Source organism: Corapipo altera, unplaced genomic scaffold (assembly GCF_003945725.1).
Source record: "Corapipo altera isolate COAL_440 unplaced genomic scaffold, ASM394572v1 47, whole genome shotgun sequence".
In the NCBI taxonomy this organism is placed as follows: Eukaryota; Metazoa; Chordata; class Aves; order Passeriformes; family Pipridae; genus Corapipo; species Corapipo altera.
In genome coordinates, this window is record NW_020884897.1 from 5,527,767 (window position 1) to 5,540,919 (window position 13,153).

Sequence of the window (13,153 nt, forward strand, 5' to 3'; positions counted from 1 at the left end):
CTCATGTTTCACATAATCATAATTTATTTGACAGGTTTAAATTAGTAATAGGCAAACTTTTCTTAACCCAAATAGAGAATTTTCATATAGTTTTTCCACCTCAGCTTAGCAAAGTCTCCTTAAGTAGTGCAGAGTTGTACGTAGACACCAGCTAATGAGAAACTAGTCTATTCACCTTAATCATGGCCATCTAGTTACCCATATGACTGAAGAGTTTTGCTCTTTAGTAATACTGTTTGGCATACAATCGAATAGTCATAGTTAATCACAAAGATTTATTGCATGCTTAAAAAATCCACTGGACATTTTTATGCTTTCCATTGCATCTCCATTGAGCACACATTGTGAACTGAGGGGTTTTATGTAATTTATTCTCTGTGCTTCTCCTCTTTTCTACAGTGATAACATCCTAAAAAAATGGGGGTAAAAATAGGAAATAAAACCCTGTCATAGTTTATAGAATGCAAAATAAAAATATTTTCAAAATGAATGTTCAAATAGCAAAAGAAGTTTGCAAAGATGTGATTTTTAAACTGCCATCTCCAAGCCACAGCCAGATCACTTAGAAATACATAATATAGTAGACTCCACAGGCAGACCGATGCACATAAACTGATAATAATTCAAGAGTTTTTATCTCCATGTTTCCTCAAGCGAGGCATCAGGAGAGAGAAACACTCTTGCAACAAAATTAAATAGTTTTAGATCTAATTTTACTAGGCTGAACTGGATTTCAAATTGATTTCCATGGAATCTAATAGAGAACAACACACATACACAATGCCTTTCTTATAAAAAATCCATCAACCACCTTGTGTTTTTACTTACTTTGCTCTTTACTGGAAGTAATAAGAAACTAATATTTTACAACACAACGTGTTTCATTCTATAAATGGTCTTTCATAGCGGAGGTGCTTGGAGTGTGCTGTTAGGGAGTGCTGAAGTACAGCCCCTGAGGTTTGTCTATGCAAACGCCTGTTTACATTCATAGGGTGAATCTGCAGCTAAACCCCATCATCTCCATTCTGAAAATGCAGGAGAAGAAAGCTGCAGGACATACCACCGTAGAAAGAAATAATGTCCCAATGAGTACTGCAAGCAATTAAACACATCCCCATACATCTCAGACCATATTGGAAGAATCCATGCAAATCACATACATGGCTTTTATGCTGATCCTTTCTGCTTCCTCAGTGATAAACCAGAAGTTGCTTTGGCCTCAGAGTAAATGAGTGCAGCCATGAGTGGAGGCACTGGTGGGACACAGGTCTGCAGAGCAGCCAGAGCACAGGGCATGAACCTGCCACTGCCTGTTAGGGGCTGGGTTGGCTCTGGTAAAACATTTCACATAGCTTCTCCAAAGCTTTCCAAGGGTAGCAGTTCTGGGTCAGCAAACAGTTGGAACAGGATGCACAAAGGATTAGTCCAGCTGCCAGGCCCCTGAGCTAACTGATGTTTCACATTCAATGTTCTCTGCAGTATCATAATACCATAAAATGTTATTGCTACTTAATATAATTGCATTTCAGAGCTCTCATCTTGGACATGGATCCCATTTTGCTAAGCACTGAACAAGAATAGAGCAGAAAGGTATTCTGTGCCCCAAGAACTAGATAAATAAATTATAAAGGCAGCAAGTAGATCTATTTACAGAAGCCCCCTGCACTTGGCAGACCATATTCAACTTGCAGGCAAGGCAGAGGGGCAGGTGCTTTTGCGCCTGGGCGCTGCATCATACTGAACAGCTTGTTGCCCTGTTTCAGAGGAAGATTTCATGGCTCCAGGTTCACACCTCTGACTTCTAACTCAAGGCACAACCTGCTTCATGCAGCTGAAAACCTTCGCCTGAAATGCTGACTATCCAAATGTTCTGTGATTTTTTTCTTCCCTTCTGGTTATCAGGCTAAAAAAAATTGTGCTCTGATATTTTATGTCTTTATTTCAGGTCTTTGCTGAAGCAGAGAACAAAACCAGTAATGCTGAGTACATTTTTCCTTATAAAAACCTAAATCCCTTAATCTGAATGTTACCTTTTCTCCCTGCTTTTAAGAAAAATGTTCCAGTCAAAAATCATATTTAACCAGGAGGTTTTTTTCTCTCCACATATTCCTCTGCTACCCCTAAGAAAAGCTTTCCCTATTGTTCCCACGTGAGCCAGGGTGGGATATCACTTCAAATGCCTTGGATTGAAAACCAATTACAAAAAGCAGACCTTTGGTAACTGCCCACCTTGAAGGCCACACTCTCAGGGGTGCCAAGCAGCAGAGCTGCAGACAGGAACAGTCCCACATATTTTAACCCTTTCATATCCTCCAGTCTACAGTCTGTTTTTCCTACCCCAGGCTGCTCAGCCAGATGTGCTGTTCAGGTTGCATTGACTGATGGCTCTCAAGGGTCCATGGTGACAGCAAAGTTCACTTTCAGGCCTCACAGTGTAGGGCTGAGAGGAAAAAGCAGAAACCAAGGAGGAATGGGCATGTGCCAACAGCCCCTTGCAAATATATGGAGACTTGAACTTACCCATGCAAGACAACAAACTGGAGCTGCTGTAGAAGCACACAGCTGTACCAAAGCTGCTGCTGTGTCTGCACAGAAACATCAGCCCTCTGAAGGGGTTTAGGGCAGGCACACTTTCAACTTAAATATGGCTGGAGTAGATGGACAGACTGTCCTCCCAGCCCCACCGGTACTGTGGTGGCAATTCACAGGCACTCCAGAGCAGCTTTGTCAGTGTGGGTATAAAAGAGAATGACGCAGGGCCTTCCTACTTGCCTGTGAAGCAAAAAGCACTTGGGCAATGCTGCTGAAGCCCTGCACACTCAGACATCCATGGCTCAACAGCTGGTTGTCAAACTCAGCTGTAAAGGCTGATTATGACACCACGCCAGTAAATCTCTATCTAGAAACTGGCTGCTTAAACTAAATGATGCAGCATGGTGGCTGTACAAGCCATAATTTAGAAGGCTGTGAGCCCTTCTCAGTAAGTGCTGTGGTTCAAAGACATTGTTATTTTCCCCACAAATTTGGCATATTTTTCTTCTGCGTTAAGAATCGCTTCATCCTGTCAGTCACTGTCAGCCCAAGCCTGAGCTGACTAAGATATGAGAAGGAAGATAAAGAATCATCTCCTGGTGTGCAGGCTCTCTTCTCCCTGTATCCCCCCTCTTTCAAAATAAATCAAGGCTAACACAACTGTAAAAATGTAACTATCCAAGTAGCTGCAACTGTTGCTTTAGAGAAATAAATAAAAAAAAAAAGTCTTTTCCCAAGAGGTTTTGCAGCTGAGTTTACATTATTGCATCACATTTGTCTCTTCCAGAGTAATTTCATACTCCACACATACCAAATGAATTACTTAGGACTGGTTTATAATGTCCACATTGTGTTTTTAAAAGAACACTTTTGAAGAAACCTCTGACAAGTAAAGTAGCTTACAGTAATCAATTTGAATATGAGAATGAAACAAATTCAGTAAAATATTGTTAACACTGATCTGGCAAGCCACTGGTTTGCATCTGTCTAATCCTTCTTGGCTTTGGAGGTTGCATTTTTAAAAAAACAATTATTAATAATTCTCATTACCTGCCAAGTAAAAGAGCATGCCACAAACTTCTGCTTAGAGATTAGCTAATATTAGCAGACAATACTGGTTTTTCCAAGTTTCCAAGGACTAGAACCTGCTGCAGGATCTCATGGCTAGGACAAGTTTTTCTATTGAGGTCCATAGGGATAGGAGAGTACAAGGAATGGGCCCAAGGACAAGTGTAACCCCCTGCAGATGCCAAACCATTTCCCTACAGCCCTTCAGCACCAACAGCTCCTCAACCTCCCCACCAGACAAGCCATCCCAGTGCTGCACTATCCTTAGTGTTAGGAAGGGGTTTTTTAATGCCTAAAGTGAATTTTCCTTGGTGCAATTTAAGTCCATTACTTCTAGTTGTGTTAATGCACATGGAATACAGTTTGCTCCTTTCTTCTATCCAGCAGCTTTTTATGTGCTTGCAGGCTGCTGTTATGACCCCACTCAGTCTGCTCTTCTTAAAGCTAAACAATTTGAACAACATCTATAAGGGCTGATTTTTAAAAGTGTTGAGCTCCTGCTGTTTCCATTGCTTTTATTCTGGTGATTGAGAGTGAAAGAACTTCCGTGGAGTTGATGATAAAGCTGTATTATCTGGTGCCCTTTAAATACTGACAGGTATGAAGGGCATGAATGCTGTTTATAGCTGTATATGTGTATTCTTGTCTTCACAATAAAAATGTATTTACAGGACCTGTGACCAGCCTTCTGACTACATCTCCAGGGCAAGAGCAACTTCACAAAAAGCACAGATTTTAGTGGAAACTTGGCTGCCTGCCTTATATGCCAGGCTTTGCTGAATCATCCAAACTAAACCATTTTCTGTATTTCATGCAAAACATATCTTGGCCCATGGGGTTTTATTATTTGTTTAAGTTATTTATATGGCTACTGTCAAAACAGTGTTCATGATTTTTTTTTAACTATTTGCTATTGCTGGAAAATATATCCTTAAGGAGAGTGAACCAAAATCCTTTTCCATTCCAAAACAAGGGAGTGAGGTTTCTTCTCAGGAGAAATGGTGATTTTTGTGCTTAGAGTACTGGAGCAGATTTCCACTTGGAAGGCTGTTTTTATAGTGAATGCACTACTAAATATGATGCTATCATACTGTGTTAGTGTTTCAGGGTGGCTAGAAATAAATTCCTATATATCTGCTCTTTGTCTCTCAATTTCCATTGTAAACAAAGCTTCCTTTTTGTCCATGTAAGCCCTCATGAAATCTCTTCTTCATGCCATCAGAGGCTTCTGGTACAACTGTAATGCAAGCAATAATATATCTTCCTGTATTGGTTCTCATAAATGTAGGGTTATGTATTCTGCCTTTCTGCAGAAAAGAGTTTTTGAAATGTCTTGCTTTCTTCTCTTAAACCCTCTCTCCTAGTCTTGGAAAATAACTTCCTCAGAAACAAATACAGAGAACATTTACAATTATAAAGTAAAAATAGCTGCTCTAATTTTGGGCTACCTGACATTGCTTCTTTTTGGAAAAAAAAAATCATGGAAGGAGAAGAGAGTGAGAGAAGAAAGGAAGCTTTAATGACATTTTTCTGGATGTCTTTTTTTAATCTAAAGTTGTCCTTTATTCTTATTCATAAGATTTTATCAAACTGCTAAGCAAATAAGGCTAATCGTGATGGGCATTAACATACACAGGAACCATAAAGTGTGAATACACAACTCTCCTATCTTGTTCTGAAAAGGTAAACTGAATTAATGCTGAATTTCACCATTGATAATAAAGTAGAAATAGTGCCCCATAGTCTGTATGGCAATAGGCAATAACATGCAAAAGATGGAAGTGCACAATCATACCAATAGTTTTATACCTAACCATATTATTTCCCTGTAAATATGTACATTTAATTACCCTGTCATTTATCTTCTCCTCCTCCATAGGCTCAATAATTCATCCGTGCAACGTGTAAACTACAACTTTTCTCTTTTTATATACCTCACTCAAAATCCTGCCTTTCTCCTCCTTCCAGACACACAAAATCTTCCATTGCTCAACCAATGGATTGAAATATTGAACTACAATCTTTATTATCTATATTGATGGAAGGATATCCTGTTATTAGAGCCTGCTTGAGTTTGGTTGACACAAACCCATCTATTCCTGCTCTAAGTGTGCAACACATTTTATATCCTGTTTCTCTGCCACACAAAGCAAAGGCACCAGCAAGGTCTTTGGGAAGAGATGAGAAACAGTAATAACAATAGCTTAAGATGGCTAAATAATCCCTTAAGGCAAAAGGAAAATTAAATTGATAAATTTTAAATCCACATAGTAAATTTCACCTATCAATTGCACAAAACTAAATCATAAAATATTTATTTAACTAGTAATAATATAGTACAAAATTACATGGGCTTGCTTTTTGATTGGTGGCAGAAGTAAGCATTAGTCACTGCAGCAAGAAAGCACATGTTCTCATTGCTTGGTTAATGAGTTAACTCTCTATGAGAAGTGAGAGTATTTTCTCAGCAAAGAAGATTTAGGTTTGTGTGCGACATCCAGTGGCATGAGGGCTAGTTCTGAAGATATGACAGCTGTCAGCAGTCAGGCCCAGGTGGAGTACACATACTTCAGCTCACTGCATCTCAGCATCCAGACACAACAGTCATTGCTGGTGCTGAAACCAAGGGCTGCCCTGATCCTATGTCTCTCATCTGAAGCGTTCCCCTTACCAAATGTAGTTTTTTGGATTAGGTCCCAAAAGCCTACACTCTTTTCACTTTAATCAAAGAAACCAGTTGGGAAAGTCAGGAGTGAATACCAGCTTTTATTGTGATCACAACCCAACAGTCTCACAAGCAGTGAGATGGTGTCATACAGAGACACCACATTTCTCAGTGAGAAGAGCCTTAGCAAAAAAGTGTCAAAGGATTCACTTAGGAAAATCTTTTGGCTATAGCATTCATAAATAGCTTCATTCTTTTTGTTCCTGACATCACTGCAATCCCTTAATGAAATTGCAATTGAAGGAGGCTAATTTGTGCTCTAATTATATATTAGTCTGGGCTGAAAGGTTTCTGGACGGAAAAAGGTTTTCTTCAGGCAATCTTTTATTCTGCTCATTGTATTTACTTAACAAAGAGCAGTCAGCTTTTACTGTGAATTCCGGTAATAGAGTTGAGCTGTAGTGTTACCCAGCTAAGGGCAAACATATGCAGTCATTTCTGATGGGTTCTGATAACAGTCTTTAACAAGAGCAAGGATCATTTGCAAATGTAGGAAGAACTAGGCCAAAAAGCTAACAGATGTGTTGCTGAAAAAGTTTAAAAGCTCTTCAGTTGGAATGTCTTCCAGACCCGTGGTAGTTTAGTAGACAGGTAGTATAAGGAAATTCAGAGAAATATTTTCTCACTAATAAAGAAAGTCCGTATAGAAATATTTTTTCCTGGGTCACTTGAAAGAATATATTTTTGGTCTGGTTTTGATGCTTCTGCCACAGGATGAAAGGCCAGCATTGCTCACAATGTGCAAGATGCAGAGCATTTCCACCTGAAGAAATAAGTGAGCCTCAGTTACCTATTTCCTCAGCCATAGCTGAGGCTCTCTGAGCAGACAAGTACTTTAGGAAAGCAACTGAGTTCTTCAAAGCTGTGGATCACCTTTGTAAGGTGTGTTTCTGTTTCTTCTGTCAAGTAGACACCCTTTTAATGTTGGTCCCCAGTAAGGTCCCCATAGTTTGTCAAGAGGAATTCGGTCTAAACAAAGTAAAGGTCCAGATAAATACACTAGTTATCAAAGGAAATAAAACATTTAAATATATCTCTGTTTCTAGTGTTTGTGTTAACTTCAGCATTTCCCTATAGATAAATCCTTAGCCAAATTTTAAGCTAGTATAAATCAGTATCAGTTCTCATTTTGCTGAATCTGTCCTGGCATCTTATGCAGATTCTGATTGTGGCACATGGAAGTAAAAGTTTCTGCCATCTACTATCTGCAGGATAAACAGAAACTGCTGTTAAAAGGAACAGCACTTAATATGAATATGCACAAGAGGGATATCAAATAGTGTTCTTATTGTATGAATAATAGCTTCCTGTGAGCACTATAAGGGTTTCCCAAAAATCATATCAACAATTTATAGGTTTAGAAGCCATTGTAGTCTCTTGCACCATTGACCCTTGAGCTTTCTCTAAGACTTCTGCTTCAATTTCCATCAGGGAGAGAAAGCAAGAGGAGTTGATGGTTTCATGCATTGGAGCTGATGGTCTCATCCATTAGAGCAGTTCTCATGTCCCTTCTCCCAGGGCTGACTGCCTCCCCTGTTCCCAGCTGGACCAGTTCAAGCATCGTGCACTCTGCAGTGCTCAGGCACCACTGCTGGGAAGTGCAGCCAAGGAACATTACATGGGGCCAGAAGCCAGGAGAAATGTGTGTTTGGCGTTTGCGTGTGCCAGCTGTAATAAATTCATCGAAGTTCAGTGAATTTTGGTGGGATTGTAGAGTCAGAAAAAATTTTTAAAAAAGAAACAGACTTGCCAAGATGTTTTGACCTAAGTAAAACTGTGAAGTAGAAATCAATGCATTGTCTGAGTACTGATTTTATATGCATCTTTTCTTCTGTTTTCTTCTAGAAAAGCTAAGCATACTGTCAACCTTCATAGCACCCTTCAAGTACCTGAGTCCTGGCCCAACCACCATGGAGGATGAAGACAATTTGAGTAAGCAGTCTCTTTTCTCCATAGATGAATAATAAAGCTGAAAAATAAAAGCTCTGCAGTGTAGGAGCTATTGTGGAAATGAGGTGGATTTGCAGCTGTTGGCAGACCATAAGTCCAGTCCTCATGTAAAATGTAAGATTCCATGATGCTGAATGCAAACATGTTCTCCAGTCTCCAGAAAAGGAGAGGTTGATCTCAACTCACCTTCCCAGTTTTCTCTGTGCAGACTCTGGCAAGGAGAAGCTGTAAATAGTATGTCACAAATACAAAGGAAAAACTTCTTACAAAGGTGAGATGTTTGTACTCATGAGACTGTGGAGCTCCTTTTCCTTTCCTGTTTATGTTACTTTATTTTGCTCGCTTGCTTTTCCCATGAAAAAGGACATTTTGTGGTGTGTGTTCCTCCTGCTTTTATTTCCTCAGTTACAAAAGGACTTTTGCAAAAGTAAAGATTGCAGGATTGAGACATCCACTTAAACTGTTTACTTCTGTGATATGACCTGGAGAACAAGAGAAAGAGGAAAAAAAAGGGAAAAGAAAAGGAAGGAAGGGAGGAAGGAAGGAAGGAAGCAAGGAAGGAAGGAAGGAAATCAAATTGAGAATTGATTAACCAGACTTACATAAACTAGACATAACCTAAAAATTAGCCACTGTATTCTCTTCGGCCCTTGTACCTCAGCCAACTGTCTCAGCCCATGACTATGGAGGTGGAGGAAAATGAAGTCTGAGAGTGGGCAGTTAGGACTTAATAACCCTCAGTAAGCTCTTCCATTTTTCGCCTAGAAGCAACTATTTAGTGTTATCCAGCCCTGCTTATTGTGACACATCTTGAATCTTTGTGGGGTGAAAAAAAAAAGAGAGAGAGAGAGAAGCTTTCTGAACCAAATGAGCAACATTTTAGCATCACCTTCCAGATGGGTTTCTTTTCCAGTCAGACACATGCTGACATGTTGCCCTATTAGAGTCAGTTGCTGGGAGGAACTGGCAATTTTTTCCCTGTTGTTGCTAAACTGCTGTGGTTTGCTCATGGTGCATCACCAAGGGGAAGAGCTGCTGGAGGATTGAAGGAGCACAGCCTGCTATTTTCTGCTGCTGAGCATCACATGGACATCAGACCGTTCTGCTGCACACAGTGACTGGAAGGCTTTTACAGATCTTAGCAAAGGCAAAAAAATCCTGAAAATCCTTCAAAATTGCTCCCAGGAAGGCTACATTTTACGAAAGACATATGAGAAGTATACACACCCAGGAAACATATTATGCACACGATAAGCTTGTGCAGGCATCTCCTGCGTAATAGTTCCCAAATGTGCTACTTAGTTATTTTTAGGTAATGTAGGAAGTTTGTGCAAGCCAAACACTGTAACACCATTTTCTTATTGCTACTGTAATGCCAAGACAGCTTGTGCCTGTGTGGGCTTTAAAATAGCTCACATGGACAGGGTAAGCTATGTTTTCTTAAGAAAAAAATAGCAAATGTCACTGTTTTCAGGGTCATCCTACCCAGCTCTCCTTTTGGTCAAACATATGCTCCAGTGAAAAGGCAGCTATTTATTTTTGGTACACAGAACACATTTTAGGTGTTACTATTAGAGTCTTAGGAAAAAAAAAAAAGGATGAATTAATTTAAAGTCATCCATATTTCAGTGTTCACTTCTAGTATAGTGGTATAAATCCTACTAAAGTCTACAGCACACATGTACCTATGGAGTAATTTGGCATTTTAAAGAGCTTCAGTGACTTGCTCTGAACAAGCAGAGAAACCTTCTTTGTGTTAACAATTTAACAGGAGCCCAGGAGAATGCTGGCAATGTAGAGAAATGAGTTGCTTGTCCCTGTAGTTTTCTGCTCACTGAGCCTACTATGAGAGTGTCGCTTCCCATACTCTACTGTATCCATGGGCAGAGTTCCACTAGCTGAAATGGATAAAAATCCTGTTTCACATTCCTTTAGGCCTTCTTTACAAAGAGAACCATGTAGGTTAACTACAGCTTCATTTTCAACAGGTGATTATTAGCATATAGACACTATTTTTGTGGTTTACGATAGATGAACTAATATTAGAAAAAGTATCAAAGTCACCATGCACCTTTGGAACAGAGTTTTGGATAAAGTAATCATCAGTCTCCGATGAAGACCTAATCTTAAACATGAAGAAAAGGACCTGTTCATCTCCAGCAGTCAGTTGTACCTAAGAATATAAGAAGTCTCACAGAGGATTAGAAATAGGAAGTTTAGCTCTGTACAGTGTCTTCAACATTTGTTGTTAGTGACAGACTGAGAAAAAGGATATTTAAATTGGGATCCTCCCCTTGGTATATCTTTCTAGCACCTAGCAAAAATTTACTTTGCTAGAGTTTGCACCTGAACCATCCTATTTCTCAGACATCAACAGACCTGTCTAGTCCTCTCCAGAGCCCACTGATACTTCTGATCTCAACAACAGCCAGGAACAGGGAGTGATTTAGAGTGCTGTCAAAAAGTACACCCTTTTATTGCTTCAAGCCTGCTGTCTCTAGTGCTGGGATTGTATGAAATGGTGAATAATCTTTCCCTGTTCACTGCCTACCTGCCTGCCTTTCATGATGTTACAAACCTATGCCTGTCCCCGATCTTTAATCGTTCCATCCACACTATCCCAGGCACAGATAGTTTTGAACCTAGGTTGTACCTCTAGCAGGAATATATGATTCCTGCAGATCTCATTATGAAATACTGCCATAAACACAGGCTCACTGCGGCATATACTTCTCCCCAGTGTCTGCAGAGGGAGCTGATGGCTGGAAGGGAGGGTTCCACAGCCACAGAAAAATCATGGTTTTACATTAAGGTTTAAAAATACCTATGTGTGTTGTCACGTAAGAGAGAAAGGAATAATTTCTGTTGTTAGCTACAAGTTTATTATTCCAAAGGGGAACGCTGGTGGTCTATTGGTTAGGATGCAGCACTCTCACCGCTGCGGCCCAGGTTCGATTCCTGGTCAGGGAAACTCCCCCAGGCAGATGGAGCTCGTCAGCCCTGTAAGGCCATCCATCTAAGAGAAGGTCACTCTAAACAAACCTACGTCCTGAGGACCTCACTGCCACTGTCCAAGCTCGCTTGGCCCTGGCAGATGAACCTTAGGATTAAAGGGTGGGCTCAGCTCAGTGCACGCTGTGTCTCACCTAAAAAATCCACTGCACAGGCTCAAAGGGTAAAGACCTTTCCCAAATCTTCATTCACAAAGACTGACCATACATACTACAGATTATTCCAAAGTCAAGAATATCAACCTAAAAATCCTATCAGAATAGTTCTCAAACCTCCATTGTGGATTCAATAACAGTATGAAATGCCATCTTGTTTCCAAGAGTAGACTTCCCTACATTGCATTTGATGTAGTAGCTGAGCTTGGACAAAGATGCTGTGGCTCTGGCTGCGGGGTTCATACCTATTGTTTCTGATTTAAGATTTTTCACTTTCAAGTATGCCAGGAAATTACGGAATTCAATCCTTCTAGCCTCTACAGTCAATGTGATATAGATGAACAGCAAAAATGTACTCTACATAAGCAAGTCAGACAAGGGTTAGATTTCAAAACACAGAAAAATAAGAATTAAGTCCTACCTCTATTGTTAAAAATGTGTTGATAGAAATACAGTGTTTACTAAATGTTTCTAAAGACAGCAACTGCCTGTGTCAGAGCTATCATTGAATCAGGAGTTTGCTATAGAGGTTGCAAATTCTCTCTTTCAATACCACAGCTTTTCAATAATGTAGTGCCCATTGTAATTCAATAGTAAAGATGCCAGCCAAAATAAAGATGCCAGCCAGAATGAAGAGGCCACCTCTCCTCTCCCATCCTCCCTAGAAGTTGTCTTGGCAGCAGAATAACCTTCAACAGGAACAATATTATCTCTTCAAATGTAGCGTGGAGTATCGGATGGTTAGTTCTGCAGAGCCCTTACGACCTAGAGACATAGGCAGTGTCATTATTAGTGATGCATTATAGTTCTGAAATGCTCTTGATGATGCAAACTCTCTAGGTTAACTCTACTGTGCATAATGACCAAAAGGAGAAAAAACATGAAAGAGCAGACAGAAGATTGAGGAATAGTGCATAAATAATAAATATATTTCACTAACTGCTCCTCTCTCCCGTTCAATTACTGAAGCAAAGTCAAGATCAAAATGTCTCCTGTTGCTTATGAAACTGTAAAAATCAATGAATAAAGTTACCTGAGGACATATTACAGTGCAAAGCTGTGGGACTTTTTAGAAAACTTACACAATAAATTAGAAACTATTGCCAAAATTTATGTTAGTTTTATTCCTCCTTTTTTTTAACTCTATCCTCTTATAATGTTATTATTCTCCAACCTTTCATCATAGGAAAACCATAATTTATTATCTTTCTTTTTTCCCAAAATGTGTTTGGGGAACTCAAGAACAAAGACATTATGAGAGATAACAGGACTGAAAATGATACACAGTTTTGCATTTTCCCTGTGTGCATCCTCTGACTTACCCCTTTCCTTTTAGTGCTCTTCATTTCTAAAATTGCTTGTGATTGTTCTATTACAGCTGCTTATAGTATTTATCTTCCGTAGTTTGGTGTCATTTACCTACTTTGTCTGACTTTCACAATAGAACTACATGTGCCACCATTAGAGAGGTAATCTTATGTCTGCTACACAGAGGTCTCATAAAAGACACATTTCAAAGATTTCCTATTTCAAAGATACCTGAAAGTATAAAGTAATTCCACATTTCCTAGCAGCTGCCAGGTATCACATAAGTCCATCAGGCTCCCAGACTTTTTGAGGCACTCTCTGAGTTTATGCTGCCTCTGATTGACATACCATGGTGAATTTTGGCTGCTGCAGCTCCAGCTGAGGTCTGGGAAAAACTGGGCTG

The 13,153-nt window shown here is 39.7% G+C and overlaps 1 protein-coding gene across 2 annotated transcripts in view; it reads left to right on the top strand.

Annotated features, from left to right (window-relative positions):
* The window catches only part of ADARB2 (adenosine deaminase, RNA specific B2 (inactive)), a 306,308-nt gene that overhangs the window by 188,209 nt on the left and 104,946 nt on the right, over nt 1–13,153 (top strand). For both annotated transcript variants that reach the window (XM_027648539.1, XM_027648540.1), the window contains exon 2: nt 8,171–8,257. In XM_027648539.1, coding sequence (XP_027504340.1) covers nt 8,171–8,257 — 87 coding nt within the window. The remainder of the gene's footprint in view (nt 1–8,170; nt 8,258–13,153) is intronic.